Source organism: Chroicocephalus ridibundus, chromosome 2 (genome assembly GCF_963924245.1).
Source record: "Chroicocephalus ridibundus chromosome 2, bChrRid1.1, whole genome shotgun sequence".
NCBI classification, from domain to species: domain Eukaryota; kingdom Metazoa; phylum Chordata; class Aves; order Charadriiformes; family Laridae; genus Chroicocephalus; species Chroicocephalus ridibundus.
The window spans coordinates 42218322-42241331 of NC_086285.1; the positions used below are offsets into that span (position 1 = coordinate 42218322).

The 23010-nt window shown below is 41.2% G+C and overlaps 1 protein-coding gene across 1 annotated transcript in view; it reads left to right on the top strand.

Annotated features, from left to right (window-relative positions):
* Nucleotides 1-23010, top strand: part of LOC134511359 (ubiquitin-conjugating enzyme E2 E2) — a 225410-nt gene that overhangs the window by 191345 nt on the left and 11055 nt on the right. The window contains exon 5 of the mRNA XM_063325176.1: nt 6563-6710. Within this exon, the coding sequence (XP_063181246.1) occupies nt 6563-6710 (148 nt within the window). The remainder of the gene's footprint in view (nt 1-6562; nt 6711-23010) is intronic.

Here is a 23010-nt window from a genome sequence, read left to right on the forward strand (position 1 = left end):
CAATACTAAGGGGATTTTTTTTCCCCTGCAACAGTCCATTAAAGACAGTGTGAGTTGTTACTCAGCTTTATAATTACCATGAATATAATGAATAATTACTCATATTGCATACTGTTTCATTTTCAGTAATTTTAAAGGTTAACTCATGTGGATGCTATTATATCCCTTTTAAATTGTTATCACTTTTGGCTAGCTATGTCTTGCATGGTGCATTTTGCCACAGAAACCCAGAGTAGTTTGCACATCAGATTTTTCTGTAGGTCAAGCAAAAGTAATTACAATTTATTATTTCCTGCTATTGCAGATGACATATATTTTCCCTCAATAAAATAAACTACAGCTATTCTTAACCAACTAAAATTAGGTGTGAGCAAGTTTTTTAAGAACTGGCTGAAGTTCGCTTCTTGGCATATATTTAAATCGTGCTCTTTAATAGTGAGCATCGTGTGGTCAGTCATTTATTATGCACTTTGTGTGATAATCCATTAAGTATCTCAACAATTCTTCGTGTGCATGCTAGAAATCCATAGTTAGAAACCAGAGAAACCCTGTCTTAGAAAGGCAGCCTCAGTGCTGGGTATAGATAAAATGAAGTGCACTCCGTAAGAAATTTAAGGATGTTAATTAGTGTGAGGGCTATCGCATGAACATTGTGTCACTCATAACTGTAAGTATTTTTCATTTAGGTTGTTTTATAGTATTTTTCTAATATGACTAAAGAGTGTAGGCCTGATCTTGTTTTTATTATTCTTTCTATTCGAGCAGACAAATCTATTGCTCATAAAGTCTGACAAACTGAGATGGGAACTACTTACTCCCTCCTGAGCTCCATGAACATCATCATAAAGGGCATCATATTTTTTAATATATATATAACCTTTTCTGTATGCAGTACAACTTCTTCCACTTCAGGTAGTGCCACCGCAGTTTTATTAAAACGGAACTCCAGGGGAATATTTGAGGAAGACAGAAGTTTCATCTCAGGCAGGCATGCAGAATTGCACCCTTGTAAGAAATGAAAGAGCTTGAAAGGAACTTTCCAAAACTGCCGGAATGAGAGCCCTGGGATCTCAGTCCTGCGTCCGGTGTTGGCGGAGCAGAAGGGGGTTGGTTTTGTTTATTTTCCTGTTGACTCTGGGAATCTTTCACCTCTCCCTGCACAGTTACCAGGCTTCAGTGGGAGGAATGAGGAAGAGGAGGTGGGGGTTTGAACACAAACAGGCTGAAGAAAGCAATTCCTGAGTGCACGCTCTAACCCCTTGTCTGCTAATATGCAAAAGCGGAGAATCACTTCTTCCTCCTGATAAGTTTTTGAAGAGAATTACGACGGGATTCAGTGGAGTCTGAAAGCGCATGAGATGTGTCTGTGGGACTGGCCCTTTCAGAGCTGCCGTGCCTTTACGTGCCTGTCTCTGAATCTCACAGCGAAGGTTAAACAAGTCACACACGTAGATGCCAATGCCCCAGTGGCTGCTTGGGTTTAGACCTAACATAGGGAACATTTCGGTGCAAAAGAGAGACAAAGAGTGATTTTAGGACTACATTATTATGCAAAACTGGTGTTCAAAATCACTCTGAGATCCAGAAGTGATTTATCTGGCCTACAACCAGTTGCCTCCAATCACTCAACTGAAATCCATCTTAATTCACTCTTCCCAGGTTTTTTAAAGTCTTTCTTCAGTCCTAAAACTTATTCAGTGAACAGCCAGCCATAGCTTTACATGTACCTCTTTTCTCTCTAATCATTTTTTCTCTCCCTTTGGAATAAATAACTTCATTTTCTTCTTAGACACTATATAAAGCATTTTTTTATTTGTTTAATTCTGTTTTACAGTATTCAGAAGGGTTTGGCATTCAGCAGTAGATAAACAGATGAGTTTATTATTGTTTACTTCCAAAACTGATTGCATATAAATTCCTTATCATTACCTTTAAAAAGCTTGTTTATAGTACTCTTAACGTTTTTCAGAAGATAGTCCCTTTTTTTCACTATTTCCTGTAATTTGCATTTTTCTGACCTGCACTTTTATTCAACAAAAATGAGATACCCTCTTAAAATTGCAGAATGAAAGAGAGTAAATCCATAAAGGGCACTTATCGTTCAAAAAAAGGATAAATTACTCCTCTACCATTCAATTGTCTGAGGATAGCTTCTATACACCCACACACTCCCTTGAGCCCCTGCATGGGATTGTTTAGGTGTTTTCATTAGGGGATAAATAGAAAGAGAGTGCACTGTTTATAGGAACCATTTAAGTGGCATCAAAGGTAAAAATATGACCATAATAAAGAAAATGTAGTTCCCCTGGAATGGTATTATAACTTGGTTTCTCTCTACACATATAATAGGAACGACCCTGCATAACTTTAAAATGTGGGTATGGTAAACACAACATCCAGGAAGTTACATGTCAGCATTTCCCACATTAGCTGCAATTTGAGGCAATACCTGGATAAGGAAAGCAATGTGTCATCCCACTTGTACTCTGTGATGCTTTGGGAGAACACTGTTACCTGCCACCATCACTCCACAGCTCCCAGCGTATTAAGGCTGTCATTGATACAACTTCTTTTGAAATTCTGAAAAACTTTGATTTTTTTGTCATTAAAATGTCTCTGTCTACTTGGGCAGGCATTTTAAAGCGCAGTGGCATGTTTGTCAAGTCAGTGACATATTTGTCAGTGATAAGCAGCACGCCTTATCTTGTGAGTGGGCGCCTTCCTCAACGTCACGGGTTTAAGATGTGCTCATACTGAAAAAATGCTACGTTTCAGGTCTAAGTGTTTGCTAGAAGTAGCCTTCTGACTACAAATGGGTGTAGTCCCACGTGCATTTATCCACCAGGTATAGCCTAAGATGGCAATGGAGCGTTGAACAGTTTAGGAAAGACATGAACTACTTCCGTTCATCCCAGTGGCTCTCTGAATCCCACCAAATTCGCAGTGTCTCTGCTTCAATGCTTCAAAAGCAACTGAGGCAGGGGAACGTGTGGCAACGTGTCTGTCCTCTCAGATGACGGCAAGATGGTTACACGTTAAAATCCAGGCTCAAATTGATGGCCTTCTCTTAAGCAGGTTACAAGCTCAAACTGACCTGTCTATAAATAATTTAGAGGGTATAATTTAATCTGTGCAATGGATTCAGTGTGTTTCCCCTGCATTCGGTGAGACCACATATATCCTATTACTCGATGTATTCAGGTATCACTGAATAATGTCCTCAAATTTTTCATGATAGACGCATAGGAGAGCACCTTTGTTCAGGAAAAATAATTAAGCAAAACCTTTATTCCAACAATGTACTAGATGTCATCTACCTTGACTTCAGCAAGGCTTTTGACGCTGTCTCTCGTAACATCCTCCTTAGGAAACTCAGGAAGTGTGGACTAGACGAGGGGACAGCGAGGTGGATTGAGAGCTGTCTGTGACAGGACTCAGAAGGTTGTGATTAATGGAGCAGGGTCGAGTTGGAGGCCTGTAATCAGTGGTGTCCCCCAGCGGTCAATACTTGGACCAGTATTGTTTAACATATTCATCAACGACCCGGACGAGGGGACGGAGTGTATGCTCAGCAAGTTCGCTGATGATACCAAACTGGGTGGGGTGGCTGACACCCCAGAGGGCCGTGCTGCCGTCCAGCGTGACCTAGACAGGCTGGAGAGCTGGGCTGAGAAGAACTTAATGAGGTTCAACAAGGACAAGGGCAGGGTCCTGCACCTGGGGAGGAAGAATGTCAGGCAGCAGTATAGGTTAGGGATGGACCTGCTGGAAAGCAGCTCTGAAGAAAAGGATCTGGGGGTCTTGGTAGACAGTAAATTATCCATGAGCCAGCAGTGTGCCCTTGTCGCCAAGAAGGCCAACAGAATTCTGGGCTGCACAGGGAAGAGTGTGGCCAGCAGGTCAAGGGAGGTCATTCTCCCCCTCTGCTGTGCCCTGGTGAGGCCACAACTGGAATACTGTGTCCAGCTCTGGGCTCCCCAGTTCAAGAGGGACAGGGAACTACTGGAGCGGGTCCAGCGTAGGGCAACACAGATGATTGAGGGACTGGAGCATCTCTAGCCTGGAGAAGAGAAGGCTGAGGGGAGACCTTATTAACGTTTACAAGTATCTAAAGGGTGGGTTTAAGGAGGATGGTGCCAGACTCTTTTCATTGGTTCCCAGTAACAGGACGAGGGGTAACGGGCGCAAGCTGGAACACAGGAAGTTCCGATCAAATATGAGAAAAAACTTTTTTACGGTGAGGGTGACAGAGCACTGGAACAGGCTGCCCAGGGAGGTTGTGGAGTCCCCTTCTCTGGAGACTTTCAAGACCCTCCTGGATGCAGTCCTGAGTAATGTGCTCTGGGCAATCCTGCTTTAGCAGGGGAGTTGGACTAGATGATCTCTAGAGGTCCCTTCCAACTCTGAAAAATTCCATGATTCAGTGATTCCGTACTGAGAAGTAAGCATGCAATACTTAAAATTGAGCAGGTGCTAAAGTTTGCGGGAGTCATGGGACATCCTGCTAGGAAACCTTCCCTGGTTCACTTATATCTCAAGTGTAAGAATGCCTGGAGCTAATCTGTCTGGGGACTTCATGAACCTACAATTCACAGGATGCTCCTCCACACCAGCTCCCTTTGTGGACACTTTTGACATGCAGTTTGTGTAAGGTGGTTTACAGCTTTTGTGTATTTGTAACCTTCCTTTGTAGGCAAACATTTAATTTTATCACTAAATGCTTTTTTCTTGATCTTGCAGAAGATTTCCTTCACTCCAAATGCTGAATGTGCTTGGACTCCTAATGAGGGGGAAAAAATAGATCATCTAGCTATAGTGTTCGGATGAATTGATCTCATTGTGCCAGAAATATTTTAAATTCTCATAGAAGTCCCAGAAGTGAAGCACTTAGTCTGGAAAACAATAAGCAAAACCACAACTGTAGGGGGAAAAAAAGAAAGAACCTACAAATACATAGGTTATGGAGTGACAAACTATTAAATTATCCTATCAATTGGCAATACAGTTAGACATCGATGTGTTTAAAAACTGGTGAACGTGCTTTGTCGAGATCTTTGTTACAGAACTCACTGGTCCATGACACTGGGCCCAAAAGTGTTTTCCCAGATTTATGTGGAGAAGTACTTAAAAGAAAAAGTATTTATTGTTGAATGCAGTGTTTTAGTATTTTAATAGCAGCAATGTACTACCTTTTCTTTCCATTATTCTGTCACAGCTGCTTGATTTAATCCAAAGGAGCAGAATTTTTCAGCATGTTAGAGAATGATTTTTTTTTTAATAGAAGTAAACCAGTTACCATGTTATTTCACTTGTATCCTCTCTTCTGTTTACTGACAAGCGGCCTAATCTCAATCCCGCTGAAATCGCTGAGATTTCTGATTTTATTCAAAAATAGGACCATGCCTGTCATCAGTCTCCATTACACTCCAGAAGCAGGTTTATCTGTGTGGTAGAGCAGGGATAGGTGCCTCAGCATTCACAGTTATTAGCAGTGTCCAATTCTGGTGAAGAGCACAGCTTTCTTAAATGGGGGTGTGCTTCGCCTCCTGTTGTCTCCTGCCTAATCAGCCCCTCTGTTGGCGGGGTTATTGCTGATGAGGTAGGCCACTGAAATTGTACATTTTAATTTTAGATGTTATGAACACGTCATTAAAACCATCTGGTTTGGCTTGTCTTTTGGGTAAAACTGATGGAGAAATTAGTTCTCAATGGAGGCCCCCAAGGGGTAGTTTTCTATATTGTTCCTTCTTAACCGGTAGCTCCAGTATTCATTCCAAACTACGATATGGACTTTTGTAGCTGAACTTCTTTTAAAATAAAAGGCCCATATCTTCGACTTGAAGCAGAAGCACATCATTCTAGGGTAAAAGAAGTAATCTTCTCCTTGTTTTTTTACATGTAGGATGACCTGGGAGACAGTATAAAATGCATACAGAAATCCTCAAAATCAACCACACAAAAAAAAAAAAAAAACCCAGAAGGGTTTTGTGAGCAATTCTTCTGATTCAACTGAAACTTAAAATTTGGAAATAAAAGCATTTTATTTGAGCAGCCTTTCTCAAAGATATTTCACTTTACTTTTTCCAGGAGCTACTGATGTGATGCCTCCACATTTTTTTTCCAGCTTAATCTATTGAGTCAAATGGTGAACAGATGAAGACAGCAGAAGAATCTGTCTTCTGCCTCTCTTCAAAGCGTGAAGCAGCTGTGGGCCTGAGTTATGAACGGTGTCCAGATCAGTGGCTGGAATAACTTTTTTTGGCCCCATACAAAAATAATGAGATCAGTGAGACCAAGGCAAGGGGAAACTTGGGAGACGTGTCCCAGTCTCACCTTTCACAAACCGGTTCCACTGCTGGCCATAGGTGGAAGAGGCAGACTTCATTTTCTTTATGTTCTTATGAATATCCCTATCTTGCCAGGTCTTTAAATTGACAGTAGCAGAGTACTGTCATTTCAACCAGGAAAGCAGAATGTTAGTTTGTAGAGTTTTTTAATTGCTTAATAATCACATAATTACTGGCTTGAACACCATTGTACTTAGACACGCTGTCTTTTTTAGGTAACATTTCGGACAAGAATCTACCACTGTAATATTAACAGCCAAGGCGTCATCTGCCTGGACATTTTAAAAGACAACTGGAGCCCGGCGTTAACCATTTCTAAAGTTCTCCTCTCCATCTGCTCCCTCCTCACAGACTGCAACCCAGGTAAGGCAAATTAACTTTCACATTCGCATTCATTCACGGTTCATATTCAGTCAGCTATTAGGACGTGGTCCGTGCGCTGTTTTACTGCTACCTACTGAAAAAACGACAAAAAGGTAACTTTTCAATGCCTTTCATTTAAATTAAGGCATAGTATAGAAAGAAAGCACAATTTCAGGAGCTCAAGTGTGTTTTTAGTACTTGAGAATAAAAATCTTTTAATTCAAAAAGTCTAATCAGTAGAAAATACCTTGTAGTAGGCACTAATTTGGATATTACAACCAGGATATTAGTACCAAGAAATATTAATGAGTTAATAAATATTGAAAAGGAAAGCTTTCATTTAAATATGCTGATAATATGGTCTCTGAAAAGAATATTAATAGTACTGACAATGATAGATGTCTAACACAGACTCTACAAATAATGAAAATTAATTTAAATGAGGTTTATTCAATATCCTGGACAGCCAGTATGAGTATTCAAAGCAAGCTGTCATTCTTATTAACTAGCATAGCACTTAACCTCTTCCCTCAGCTCTTTTAGATTCGTTTTCCGCCATTGACCACTAGATCTGTAATTTCCACTTTCTCTTACCCTATTTACCAATGAATGATTCTGACTGTAGCCTTGGAAAATCGTAGTGTATAGAAATTATGAAAGAATGGTTAAAGAAAAAGTAAGTGAGCTGAGGGTTATTGCTGGTTTATTTTTTATTGTACGCTTCCATTTTTATTTTTTTTTTAATTTGCCATCTAGTTTTTAAACCTCTAGGTTTCCTGTTTTTGAACTTTTCTCCCCAACCAAGGGGCTATAAATTGCTTTGCAAAGGGCAGAATGCGAGATTCTTGTTTAATCAAGGGATGAGTCAAAAGCTGTAACAGAAGACTGAATTATTTCCAATTGACTATTTCATTTTCATGTGGGTTTGTTACTGTATATAGTGTTAAAACTTATGGCATTCCTTCCAGCTGGAGTGGTAGAGGAGCCCAGTGTTACCATTTCAGGCACATTTATTTCAGGTGTGTTGGATGCTCGCTCCTTATGTCTCTGAAAGATGCATTTCTGCTAGTGTCTACCGCAAAATATGCAGAAGTGCCTGTAGGAATTCAGGCAGATGGGTGACAGAAGTATAAAGAAAAGCAAACGAGTATTTGCTCGTGTCTTAGAGATGAGGTAGGGAGCTAGAGACAGTGCAAAGCTGTGTTGGGAGTGAGAAACTGGCAATAAGTGTGTGCTCATTTGTGGTTACTTCTCTTTGGAGGGATACAGCCAACTTGAAAGCCGGCCACTTTCAAGTAGTGATTTGAAATTTAGAAATTTCAAACTAAACTCTGCCCTCTCCATCATTTTCTTTCCCTTAGACTATTTTACAGATGCTGACAAACAACAGTTTTAGCTGACCAGGTGTGTAAGAGCAACACTGAAAACACTTACCCATAATATATTATCATATGCCATAAGTTCATATACAAAAAACGGGAGGTTATTCTTCCCTTCAGTTTCTTTCAGTTAGTAAGCATAAGCATTCTCATGACCATAGTAAATAAAACCATTTTTATGGCATTTCATTTTCAAACGTTCTCTTCAATTACAAAGTAGTTTTGGATTTTGTTACTACTTCATGTTAAAATTTTCCTATGATCTTTCGAGGAATTAATGCAATTTCTTAATTCGTGTTGCAAATTCCCCTCATGTGAGGCACCAATGGCAGGTAGCTGTGAACTGCTGAGTCATTTTTGCCTTCGTTTGAGATTGCCTGTTTCATGTTAGATATACCTTTTTTATTGAAAAGTGAACTTTGAATGTTAGTTATGTACAACAGAGGGCTTGCAAAAACTTACAAGTTCTGACTTTTCAGCATATTGCCTAATATGCTACAGCTTGTTCTGGTTGTACTGCCTGTCCTGTTATTTTTTAATGACATTTTATCACCAACATGATTGGTTCCTTGCCATCCAGATTAAATTGGATGGATGGATGGATGGATGGATGGATGGATGGATGGAGATAGAGAGAGAGAGAGAGATACATCACCGATATATATATCACTGATATACCTATCACTGAGATATATCATGTACATGTGTACATATATAGATACAGAAGCATGCAGATATATGTATTTTCCTCTCTGTCAGCTGGGAGTAATTTTCTAATCCCTCGGTCCTCTCCTCATCTAACCAGTCTGCCCCTTTCTAAAGGCAGAAACCCAACAGGGGACTCGATTTGATAAGCAACTTTGAACTCTTTGTTCACCGTTCATCAGACAGAAGCAGATCAGGTCAAATGGAAAGGCAACACTGAATCTCCCACAAACATAAACACTTGGGATGGGCGAGTTTTCCACCCCCAGCCTCTCTGAAGGGAAAAATCAAGTATCAGTTACCCCCTAGTCCTACGTTTATGCAAATCTTCATTAGAACAACAAATAGCAGTAAGAATGGCAGCTAATTAACCCTCAGTCATACACAGTGATTAAACGGAGCTGGAGCACAGCTGCAGCTTCATTGGCAAGCGCTGCTATTCTTCTCCAGCAGGCTGAGCAAATGAAAAGAGGTATTTGCTCCTGCCGCTCCTGTCATTCACACAGTAATCTACAAAAGCCACGGAGAGAGTCTCTTTCCTCCCCGGTTATACATCACCGCCCTTTGTTCCCTATCACTCCAGGCAGGAGCGAGTTTGTCCTTTTTAAACAACTAATACAATCCTTTACTCATAAGCTGTCTCAGACCCTTCAGCCCTGATTATTATTAATTGTCTCTATTTTGCTTGGCAGTATCAGCTGGTAAACTGTGTTAATGAAATGTCTGAATTTTGTAACAGCTGGCTGAGTTTTTTTCGTGGGGGGAAGGGGTGCCGTAGGGTTTGTGTATGAGTGAACATGTGTGAATTATCTGGGAGCGCGGGAGAGCCAACTGGAATGGTATCAGAGAGATGGGAGAGATGACGGGATACACTAGCATTCAGTCTGGGGATTCGTATTTTTCTTTAAGGTGGTACTCTGGGGCACGGCACACATCTTTTGCTACAAAGCAGGGCCCCAGTCCTGTAAATATTTTGGCATGTGCATGAGCAACCCTACAAAACCCGATAGATACATTCATCTGCGTGAAACCGAGTATGTGAGTAAGTGCTCAGAGGCTATTTCAGTGCTTGAGCACTGAAAATATTTAATTCCAGTGTTAGCTGCTAGGGCTTGCCTACGTGGGCAGTAAGTTATTGCAGAGTAACTCCATGTGTGGACACTCCCCTCTGAAAATTTATTAAGTCAAGTCACGAAAAACTGTCTTACTTGGAGTATAAGTCAACTGTACTTTAAGTATTCAAGCAGAGCCGCAGGAGTGTGAATTCCCACACTGCCTTAATCCAAAGGAGCTTTCAAGTGTGGATGGCCCCTGAGGTTTTGTATTTTTACTGAGCTTCCAGTATGAAAACAAATTAATTATTTTTATATTTGGAGAGCTGGTGATGCTGATCTGGGTTGAAATGCTTACTGTTCTTAGTTGGTCATTGCCACCTCAGCTCTGCCAAAGGTTCTTGGGCGCCAGGAAAATTCTCATTTGCAAATGCTTCAGAGAAAATAAATTGAAACACAGACGAGACTGCGCTGCAACTTTTTTCTTCGCGTGGCCTCCTTCTTCACACCTTCAAAGTCTGAACTTGGCTGGCCTGATTATCCCCGATGTCTGAACACTCCAACGCTGAATCCTGTCTGCTTAATAACACGCAGCTAAGCCTTGATAAGGACATCAGAACAAAACCTGCTACATCTCCCTCACACCAGCCTTTTTGCTCCTGGTGTCACCCTCCGCCTCTAGCTCCTTACTATTTTTCCCACGCGCAAGTTCCACGGCCAGTGGGGATTTTATCCCTCGATTGTACCATTGATGTTCCCGAACCAAATGCTTCGGCGCTGCTCTTGCCCCTGTTCCCCGTGCGTCAGGCGGTGGCCGGCTGCGCGCTCCTGCGATGGGGATGTGGACAGTGGTCAGAGAGAGGATGATGGGGGGCAGCCTGAGACGGGGAGCAGCTGCGGCATTGCTTTCCCACAAATGTGCTGGGTCAGGCTGAACACTTGGCTGCTGCTGGAACCAAAAAAACTGCGGAGGGGCTCTACAGAGCCTCGCTTGCTTTGCTCTTTAGAAACCACTGCCTGATTTCTAGCCTGAACTGACTCACAGGAATTTTATACCCACTTGTTTTTAAGCAAATCTTATTGTATAGCTTAAATGACTGTTTTCCTGGTTTTCATTCCCGATGTACTAATGGAGAACCGTCCTCTTTCCTCCTGGTCTTTATTTTCTCCACGCTAACCAGACCTGTGTCTGTTAACCTCCTTCTGTAAGAGTGGCTTTCCATTCCCCTGCTCGTCCTCACAGCCCCCTCCTTGCCCCTCCATCGCACTGCAGTCATCGTTCCTCAACGTGCCTGGCTCGTGTGGAGTTCATCAGGGCATGAGGCACGGCTAGACAGGCTAACCCGCTCATCATCACCGTCATCCGGGTTGAAATATTTACTGCTCCCCGCTGGATGTCCCTATCTCACTGGCAGCCCTGTCAAAGGTTATTTCTCCCTTAGCCCTGTCATTTTCACTGTTTCTCTGCTTTCTAACCCAATTTAGTGAAATGGTGGAGAAAGGAAAAGGAAAAGGGAAAGGGAAAAAAGGAAAAGGAAGAGAGAGCAAAAGAAAGAAAAAGCTTTTGCTAGAAAAGGGCATTAACCTCTGTCAAAGGCAATGCACAGACAACTGACAGCAGTACCCACTTCACCTGAGTCAGCAGTGGCCAGGTTAGTTGGTCTGATTCTGCTCTCAGATCCTTCAGTGGCATATTATATTAGCAGTGTAAAGCTGCTTGTCCCTTGTTATCCTTCAAACCCAACAGAAAGTGCGAGACAGTTTGTGCAGCGTTACACGTAAAGTTTGCTGTCAGTGGAGTTTGAGATTGAAGCGTATGCGTCCTCGCAGTCAATGTCCTTATAAGAGTAAGTGAGTTGGACAGATACTGCTGCATTACTTTGATGTGAGCCCCATCAATTTTTATAGAAGCTGCAGTTGCTGAGCACATCTGAAAAGTAGACTACTTATGTTAAAAAACGCATATTGTGGTTTTCAAGTATAATGTGCCTTGGTTAGAAGTATGTGTGCTGGTGTTTTACAAGTACTGCCATGAATCATGAATTTACTAGATGGTTTCATACTTTATTAACCCACATTAAGTGACGTGGCTGTGCGTTTTAATGACTTACATTTATCTAAGCATAGATAAACAAAGTCAAACAAGATCCTAAGATTATAGGGATCTTTACTTGTCTCACTAAGGGACACAAGACATACTTTCAAGCTTTCTTTACATGAGTCATCCTTATGTTTTGCCTTTATCTTCCCCAGAAACTGCATTGTTTTCATCACAGAGTAGGTATAACTGGCAATTTTGGATAAATACTATTGTTGTTTTTCTCTTGCAATTACAAGTTATCCATGTGGTTTGGCATGATTTAGGTTTGCCTAAATTTTCTGCCAAAGAAATATTAACCCTCTTACTTGCACCTGTATGAGGGTGCTGGTATTTAGGAAACTTTAAGAGGTGGGATGCAGTTATTACAATATTATTTTTCCTTTTTTTCTTTTTTTCCCCTTGTTATTTTCCTAAAGGTTTGTAAGGTTCTGTACTCATACTGCTGAGAATGTAAATCCAGTTCTGTCATCCTTTGCAGAAAAGGATTCAACACTGTAATTTAATACATATCTTTGATCCTCAGTGGGATCTGAAACAGCACTTTGGAGAGTCACTTTTCAACATAAGCATAAAAGCCCTAAAAGCCTGAACGGTATTTGCCCTGCTACAAAGCTGCTAGAATTGCAGCTGTCTGTTTCCAGGACTTTTGCAAAACAGGAGTAGGTGGGGAGATTTAAGTCTGAAAACATGCGAGGGGAAGAGTTGAATTAGCATGCTGTCTCGATTTCTCAGCCCCTTTCCCTTTCAGCCAGAAGTGTATGCTCTCGGAGGGAAGTTGGTATCCTTCTGCAATGCCACCACCCCATCCCTCGGCAGGTTTGCCTTCAGCAGCCTTCCCTGAAGCTCGCTGTTGGAACCTCTCTGGCCAAGGTACACACCTGCATCCTAGCAGGAGGCCCCAGGGTACGGGCGCAAGTGCAACATGGGTAGATCTCGTGTTTAGAAAGTTTGAGCACCTCCACATTTTGAATTTGTGTTCATATTTGGGAAATTTAAGCTTCATCCAAATGCTCGTTTGTAGCAATTCATAGAATCATAGAATGGTTTGGGTTGGAAGGGACCTTAAATATCATCTCGTGCCAACCCCCTCTGCCATGGGCAAGTACACCTTCCGCTAGACCAGGTTGCCCAAAGCCCCATCCAGCCTGGCCTTGAACACTTCTAGGGATGGGGCATCCACAGCTTCTCTGGGCAACCAGTTCCATTGCGTCACCACCCTCATAGTGAAAAATTTTGTCTTGATATCCAATCTAAATCTACCCTCTTCCAGTTTAAAACCATTACCCCTTGTCCTATCACTACACACCCTTGTAAAATGTCCTTCTCCAGCTTTCTTGTAGGCCCCCTTCAGATACTGGAAGGCCATTATATGTTCTCTCTGGAGCATTCTCTTCTCCAGGCTGAACATCCCCAACTCTCTCAGCCTGTCTTCATAGCAGAGGTGCTCCAGCCCTCTGATCATCTTCATGGCGCTCCTCTGGACTCACTCCAACAGGTCCATGTCCTTCTTATGTTGGAGGCTCCAAATCTCAACGAGTGCTGTAGGTGGGGTCTCACGAGAGCTGAGTAGTGGGGCAGCATCACCTCCCTCAACTTGCTGGCCATGCTTCTTTTGATGCAGCCCAGTATGCGGTTGGCCTTCTGGCCTGCAAGTGCGCGTTGCCAGGTCATGTTGAGCTTCTCATCAACCAACACCCCCAAGTCCTTCTCCTCAGGGCTTCCCTCAATCCGTACTTAATCCATTTCCATTTAATTCTCAATCCATTAATTCCTTAATCGCTACCACTTTGCGTAAGGTATTGACAGGTAAATCTAGATAGGCTGGTTAAGGAAGTCCCTTGCTGCACTGCCAGGAGCTCCTGCCCCCTGCACTGACCGAGGGATTGTTTTCTGCACACCCCAGGCAAAGGGAAGTAGATTAATTTGAACCGTCTCAGGAAAACCCATCTCCCACTGGGAGTTGGAGTGAGGCTGCCAGCCTTCAACGTGACACCCGCTGACACGCTCCGTTCCTCTGACTCTGCTTTGGAATGATCATCTCTGGTGCAGTGACATTAACACCCAAAATTGCCACGGCCACTTGCAAAGCGAGCGTGTGTCAGCACGTTAGGTTCCACGGGAGTAGCTCTCTTTTTTGAGCCGATAAGCTCCAGCCGTACCAGCATGCATTTTAATACTCTAATAGATGTCCACTGTATCAATAAAAAAAGATCTATTTTCAGAATTACTGTGAGATCTGAAAGCGCTAGCCTGTCCAAAAAAAAAAAAAAAAAGTTTAAAAATAAATCTAAGGCAGCTTAATAAAGGAAAATGTAACATAGCTGTAAAAATAAAATCTGTTCCATGCTGGAGCCGTTTGGCTCCAAGTGAGGATTTGGCTGACTCGTGGTCACAGCTCTGCTGTTTGGCTTCCATGTTCGAACTTTAAAATAGCTACCCAGCCCCGGGTAATGAAGAACAGGTCCATGCCCCTCGCCACTCAGCAGACTGGATGTATCTTTTTTCTCTCTGTTCTCCTATGTATCTCGATCTAACAGGAAGCATGTATGATGTTTCTCCTCATCTGGTGCTTCTCCATAGCAGAGGCTGCTTTCTGTCAGTGCCGGTTCACGTCAGATGTTCCTTCTGCAATTTTTTAGACTTCCCAATTATCATTCCTTCTTTTCCCCTCACCCCCGGTTGTGAAGTGAATTTAGAAACTCCGGATGACAGCAAGTTCAAGGGATGAGCCACTTCTCATTTTCCTCATTCTTGTAATTTTTTTCCTTAGAGCCATAATCTGCACATTTTGCTACTATCAAAAAACTTTGCTTCAGAATCCGATCTGATTTTTTTCCTTCCCATTTAGCAGTTTAACAGCTTTGTTCAGTTTATCAGAAAGGGCTCCTAGTCTTTCCTGTGCCAAAATATATTCTGTACTGGTTTGTAGTGAAATTTTGTTTCCTTTTAGAACATTTTTGTCAAGACATATAGAAAGCAGAGGAAAAACATAAATACTCCTTCTGTAATAATCCAGAACATATTTGAGTAGATTTGTCAAATATGATGAATATTCTGGAAAATTACTGAAATACTTAGAAGCTGGCAAACCAGTTTTTAATTTGTCCAATTTTATAAAGCTGGCTAAACCCTGCTACTTTGATTCTTCCCTGGCACCCACAGGCTACCAGGTGCAATGTCACAGCACGGTACTATCAGACATACAACAAAATAATCTCGTTTTGCCATATATCCTTTTTGTAAGCAGCGGAGGGCTGTGTAAACAATGAAATTGCTCTGTTGTCTGAGATTATTTATATTCTCTAGCTTGGAGCTGTTTTTCCCTTTTCTTCAGAGTTTGTATACTGTGCTCTGTCAGGAAACGGGCAGGTTTCTGGGCTCTTTAAGCACAATGGAAAATGCTCTTTTTGTATCTGGAGCAGGAAAATACGCCGTGTCACTCAAGCGTGGCAACAAGTAAGAGATGGTAAACAAAAGTTAGAGCGGCAAGCAATCAATTCACGTAGTAATGATTTTTGGTTTGTTCTAAGTTGCAACATAACCTTTCTGTCCCTTTTTAAATCTCTGCCTTGGGTTGTCTCCAAATGAAATGAGCTCACTCCGGAGGCTTTTGCTTAGCAAATACAAAATGTAGTGTGTGGTTGCTCTGCTGTCTTGGTGCTGCTGGGCTGGGAGCAGAGCGGATGGGGGTTTTACAAAAAGGCCACCCTAATAAGTTACCCTAACGGAGCATGAAAGGAAGATGCAGCATAAAACCGACGGGGTTTGTTCTGCTCTCAGTGGGTGCAGAACAACAACGTCAAAGGTGGGGTTGCTTTGGGAAAAACCCATCACCATCAACTTCATTCACATGAGCAAAACGATCCCGTCAATTGCGACAAAGTCCTTTTTGCCAGAAACTACCTATTTATCTTTAAATACTGTATGTTCCCCTGCCTGTTCTGCAGAACCTGCTTGTATTTATTGAAATAATATGTACATATTTGGACTGATCCTATCATATATTCTAGAGCTGATATTTATAAATTCTTGATAGTCTATCAGTGGTTTCTCTTTCCATTCCTTTTAAAAGATACTGTAGTATACTACCTGTACTATAGTATTTATACAATACTAATTGCTATTCTATAGTTTGAATCATTTACAGTTTCTCGTATTATGAGCTGGACACAGTACCAATATGTTAAAGGCATTTAGGCATCTAAAGTTGCTGGCAGACAGCCGGCAGGGTTTTCAGTACTTCCCGTGGGATTTAGGCATCCGAAGTCCCACTAGGAGTCTCTGCACTGCCAGGAAGAGACTTTCTGTACATCTGGTCTTTAAGTATTTGCAGACACATACACCTATGTGTGTTAAACTCTGCGGATGTGACTTATAAACATGAAATTAAACATATGTAAACGCAAGCAATGCAGCAGCACATTATGAAAATTATTAATAGATAAGCATTGAAAGAGAACTAATTTGTTTTGCCGTAAAGAGCTGATGAAAATGTTACAAGATTTTGTTCTTATCAACTGACTAAGTCCCCTCAACAAGAACCCATGACTGTGGGGATTATTATAACAGCAGGAAAAACATTTGTGAACTGTCATCCCTTTAGTAGTTCTCAGGAAAATATGTCTTGGAATATCTCCTAATTATGTGTGCAGGGGGAGGAGGCTTGGATCAGGATTACTATTTATGTTGGCCCAAATCTTTGCTCTTTTCAGTTGCACATTGACAACACCTTATGGTGTGGTGGGTTGACCCTGGCTGGATGCCAGCTGCCCACCAAAGCCGCTCCATCACCCCCCTCCTCAGCTGGACACGGGGAGAGAAAATACAACGAAAGGCTCATAGGTCGAGAAAAGGACAAGGAGAGATCATTCAGCAATTACCGTCATGGGCAAAACAGACCTGACTTGGGGAAAGTTAATTTAATTTATTACCAATCAAAATCAGAGTAGGGTAACGAGTAATAAAATCAAATCTTAAAAACACCTTCCCCCCACCCCTCCCTTCTTTTCAGGCTCAACTTCACTCCCGATTTCTCTGCCTCCTCCCTCCAGTGGCGCAGGGGGACAGGGAATTAGGGTTGTGGTCAGTTCATCACACGTTATCTCTGCAGCTCCTAACTCACACTCTTTCCCTGCTCCAGCGTGGGGTCCCTCCCACAGGAGACAGTCCTCCACAAATTTCTCCAATGTGAGTCCTTCCCACAGGCTGTAGTTCTTCACAAACTGCTCCAGCATGGGTCCCTTCCACAGGGTGCAGTCCTTCAGGAACAGACTGCTCCAGCATGGGTCCCTCATAGGGTCATGAGTCCCACCAGCAAACCTGCTCCAGCCTGGGCTCTTCTCTCCACAGATCCTGCCAGGAGCCTGCTCCAGCACAGGCTTCCCACTGTGTCACAGCCTCCTTTGGGCATCCCTCTGCACCAGCGTGGGGTCCTCTATGGGCTGCAGGTGGATCTCTGCTCCAGCCTTAACCTCCATGGGCTGCAGGGAGACAGCGCACCTCACCATGGTCATCACCATGGGCTGCAGGGAGACAGCCCACCTCACCATGGTCATCGCCATGGGCTGCAGGGGAATCTCTGCTCCAGCACCTGGAGCACCTTCTCCCCCTCCTTCCTCACTGACCTTGGTGTTTGCAGAGTTGTTTCTCTCACATGTTCTCACTCCTCTCTCCCAGCTGCAATTGCACATTTGGGTCATCGTCTCCCCCCGCCCCTGCTTCTTAAATATGCTATCCCAGAGGCGCTACCACCATCGCTGATGGGCTTAGCCTTGGCCAGCGGCGGGCCCATCTTGGATCCGGCTGGCATTGGCTCTGTCGGGCATGGGGGAAGTTTCTGACATCTCACAGAAGCCACCCCTGTAGCTCCCCCCGCTACCAAAACCTTGACATACAGACCCAATCCATACAGGTAGAAGAGGGTTGTTCGTGAGCATAGAGGCATTTCATGTGTTTAGATTTAGGCTATTCAAAGCTCACAAGACGTAATTTAAAAGATTAACACAACTTTAGAAGTAAAGTTGTTTAGAAATACATAGTTTTAAAACCCCCATTATGGTTTCAGAAGTCTACAGTCTGTATAAATAATTTTTTCTCTGAAAAGTGTCTGGAGCTATTTACATAAAAATATTGGTCGGTTTATGTAATTTAGAAAGTGAATGGTAGAGAACACTTTTTAAAAATAAAAAGTGCAATCTGGATTTTATGCCTTGTGGTATCCAAGGCATAAAGCAGTCATTAGCTGTAGCTCCAGGTATCCGTCACACAGGCACTTACCCTATTCTTTTTTTATCTGATGTAACTCTAATAATCACTAGAAGGAGGATTGTAGTCATTCTCTAGCAGAAAACCAGTACTGCTTGGTTCAGTCAGGTATGTTGCCTGTAACTGCTCGTTGCTCAGTGGTTCAGTAAAACGTGTAAAATTCCCTCAAAGCACTTTACTCTTACGGTAATATACTGGAGAGGAAATTCCCTCCTGCCCACGGATAACGACCAGATGATGTGTTGAAGCAGGAGCAGTAATAGCCTTTGCAATGGTAACTTAGGTGGTGCCATGACTAGTGTGTTTTCTAATTCTTTTATAATTTTCCTAAATTACCTTCTGATATTCCTACACTGTATTTGTGGATGTGTTTAACTCTTTGGTGTATGAAGCATCTACTTACTTTTAACTTCTGCTAAATGTGTTGGGGTTTTGTTCTTTTGTTGTTCTTTTTTTGTTTGTGTTCTTTTCTTACTATGGAAAAGATAAGCAAGAGCACTTTTTTTTATAATCATCTTTACAAAATTACCTGTCACACCTTATTTTTTCTTTTTTTTTCCCCCCAAAGATATAAGTATAGATTTCAACTGTTCCTTAAATGAGAAAGGTTTGACCATGCTGCTAATGATTTCTTGTCCTTTTCAATAAGTTTTCTATTCCTATGCTGTTTTTATTTAAGATGAGGTGAGAAAAATTGAGTTTCGGACGTAATAATACCCAACCATTAGTTTATTAAAAGGCATTTGATGAAATCAGAGATTGAGTAAAATCCAAACCAGTAAAAAGGCTTTGTACATCTGTGTCAAGAAATAAATGTAAAGGGATGTAATTGGCACTCAGGAGAGAAAAGAGTCTTGTCATTACCCTTAACACTTCCTATTTTTTATTATTCCTCAAAAGGGGCTTCTAGAACATGAAAAATTCATTCTTATCACAAAACGGAAGTAAAGGTAGAAAAAAATACACCTGGCATTTCTATTGTTTTTAAAGCTTATAAAAGCTGCATGATAATACAGAGTTTTTAAAAGTTTGTGCACTTCTACTCGAGAAACACAGGCTTTCTATGAGCTTTACCTTAATTGTCATTAAATTAAAAGTACTTGAGAAAATGCATGAGTGATGGATGCTACAAATACAAAAGGTTACAATCCATTTTCCTTCCAATAAACATGTGTAATTTAAAATAGTACCAGTGGAGGTTTCCTAGGCCCATTACCTCAGAGAGAAGACAGGTAATTTAGTGCATACACATAATAAATCTTTGTGTGAGCTGAGACCAAAATAAGTCATCAATGTTAAATGTTTAACAATGTGCAGTATTTAAATAAAGCTATTAGTTATTCTTCATATATAAAATATAGAGTCCTAGTTTAATTTGAATGAGTTCCAAGATAGAAAGTAAGCTGCCTTTTACTTTCAAAATACGCTCAAATGATTTGCAGTCATTACATGTGTTTTCTTTGTTTCATGCGGGATTTGTCCAGCCAATACAGACATGTCCTTAATTACACCGGAATCTTTTGAATAAAGTAGACTCAACACTTGTGGGCTTAACCAATTCTACTGGATATATTTTCTGTCTAATAGAACTGCATATATTAAAGGGAAAAATAATTAAAACTAGAAAATCAATAAATTCAGACATCACATTTACCTGTATTCCTACACTTAATTCTCTAATCTCATAATAATTTAATCTAATATTCGTTATTCATAGTTAGTACCAGTAGCTCAAATCTCAGATGGAATAAACCAGCATCAGTCCTGCTAAATTTTTGTACTCCAGATTTTTCATTTAGACTTTGTTCCATTTTACTAAGTGGGGATTTTGGTTTTGGTTGGGTTTTTTTCTTCCCTCTGTACTTTTTTTAATGTAAAAGCAAGGACAGATTTTTGAAATTTCTTGCCATATGTTTCTAACTGCCTATGAACCACCTTTAGGACCCTGATTAGCACAACTATTTTTAAGGCTACTTCTTCCTGTTCTTAAAATACACTTATTCTTGGTTCACGGTAGAAATCACACCGTTCCACATTCTTTAAGTTCCTGCAAAGATGCTTGCTACATTTGGCTCTCTAGCAGAGTCACAACAAGAATGTAGAGTCAGTCCTGAAAAGCAAAATTTATAACCCTGGCTATAAGTTAGCTATTAAATCATTTAGAGTCTCACTTTCTTCAGTAAGTTTTCAGAAATCAGTATTCCTGAGTTGTTCAGATTCTGCCTTCAGAGATGATTTACACTACTGCAAGACATGTCTCTTTTATTTTGCACGGCTAATTTTCTACATTATTCAGCAGAGGAGGAGGAAACAGTTGTTTGGTTTTTACAGTTTTGCAGATCTATCAAAGGCAACAAATAAAACAAATTATATGCAGCGTGTGTTTCAGAATCCCTATTTTCACAGCAAATTAAGTTCAGGTGCGTTAACGGGAGTAGCAGACAGTTACTTAAATAGCAAAATGTATGGTGTAATTGTCCCAAATTTAAGGATGGGCTGTACTGTAAGATTCACATTCAGATGGGATACAGAAATAGAGCTCTGATTAGTAAATTGTTTGTAGTATTTTCCATCTGTACAAGGCGTAGGAAAAAAGGCCCTTCTATGGAATGGAGCATTTGCAACTTCAAGATCAATTAGATTTCAGAAAATTCTCAAGGGATGGAATCCTCATCGCTTGGGTCTTTATAATACCGGTTAGATAAAGTGGCATGAAAGTAGAAGTTACTGTAAGACACAATATTGTACTAGCAGAAGGAATGCCTTCATGACCTTCCATGTCTTTTCCATCTCTACCTTGTATAGTTTTTTTCTACAGCTCAGTCTTAGGACTTCTTATGTCAATGCCTGAAATCATTTGACAAAGTGATTATCATTTAGTCTAGAATGACAATGGAGGCAATATGACCCCTCACACAGGAAAGATAGTATTTCCAAATAAAGTTATTTTACCTCATATTAAATATGAAATTATCCCTGCAAATATCATAAATTCAATCTTTATTCAGCGTTGCCGTGTAACTTTATTGCGACTAATCCTGGAGCTAAACCTGCCTGCGTGATGAATGCTAATTATTTTGTGTAGCCTGTTTTTCCTTCTAGTCCTATTAGAACCTGTTCGTAATTAAGCCTGATTATATTCATGTTCTGAAGCTAATTTAGAAGTGGATAGTCCATTTGGTTACTGAAATGAGGTTATTTTCTTCCTCACCTGCTGATTCCTCAGTCATTGCGAGAGCTAGCACCACCCTGCCTGCAGTCCAGAAAAGCCCCAAGAAGCCAGAACCATCAAAGAGAGCATCTGGGCCATACCAACAAAAAGCCAAAAAAATTAGTTTCCAGGCATTTTCCTTCCACTGTCTCTTGATGCAGATATAAACTTAGACATGTCTGAGTCAGATACAGCCCGCAACTTCCTTCCATGCATTCCCTGGAAGAAAGGGATCTATAGAGAGGGAATGGAGAGGCCTGACTATATTTTAAGTTATTATTGGGTAACAGTAAGAGGTGTGTTAACCCAAGGCACACCAAAATTCCTACTCCTGTTCCAAGGGATGTTCAACTTGACAAGGGATTTCAGGGCCTGGCCTATGAAAAAGGGTCCTGTTGGCCTTTAGTAGGGATAAAGTGCTTCACCAGCTCCCCCGCTTTTGTAAATAAAAACCTCTTGTATTCTTTTGACACTTTGTGTGGGATTCCTAATAACAGTTATGGATTTAACTGTGTCAAATTAGTAACGAGATTTAATAGGACAAGAAGGAGAAAATCAGACTTAACCAAAATAAGGAGCATTCACAACATATGTAGGCTTTTCTAGTTACTCCAATGATTAATTGCAATAAAGGAACGAAGAGATAGATTCAAGAGCAGGATTCAGATGACCCCTGCATCTGACCTAAAATGATCCTGATGTGTTTAAGTTGAAGATTTTGGTATCGCTCACATTCAAACCCTTCTCTGAAAAGTGAAGATGCCTTTAGGACTTGTTTTCCTCTCAGTGTCTAAATGCCACCGAAGACCAGACCATGCAGTAACACTTCCTCCCCTCCCTCTCTCCTGGGAATCCACATGGTACGCAGATCCTGTCGGACCTCTTGGTTTTCTTACAGAGTAATCTACCTTTGGTATGTGTGATCGTAGGATGTCTAACACTGCACAAAGCATGGCCATAGAGAATGCCTTTACACCCAGTTGTTTAGGGATTAAACTGTTCATTTGGGATGTGTAAGGTCACTTCTTTGCCTAGAGACAGTGATTAGTGGGAAGTGAGAAGACACGAATCCAGAAGAAAACTGGTTCTTTTTTCTTTAAATGAAAGAAATGCTAAACACACTGGAATTCCTATAGAATAGCTATCCCTCCCTTAGTAAATCCTCAGACAAAAAAAAACCATCCACAGTATTTTTCTGAAAATACAGCTATGACCCTGTGGGTACGCACCAGTTACATTATGGATCTTAGCATTTTGGTTGCTTGACAGCATTTTGAGATCCAAGTGCTGTGATTTCCTTATTATCCACTCAGTCATCTTCCACAAGGTGAATGCATATTGCTGTAACTTTTTCTGCAAATTTTATCAAGCCACCTGCCATGTAATGTCTTTCATATCAAGTTCTTATTTACTAACACCCTTTTATTAATTTTTTTGTAATAACAATGACTGTTTCTCAATTGGGTTCAGTATTATGAACAGATACATCGCTAATGTATCTGTGCTTTTAATTTTGAGACGCATCCAAGCATCAAAGTGAAGTGTGTTATTTCAGAACTTTAATTGTTCCAGCATGCTGGCACTTCTA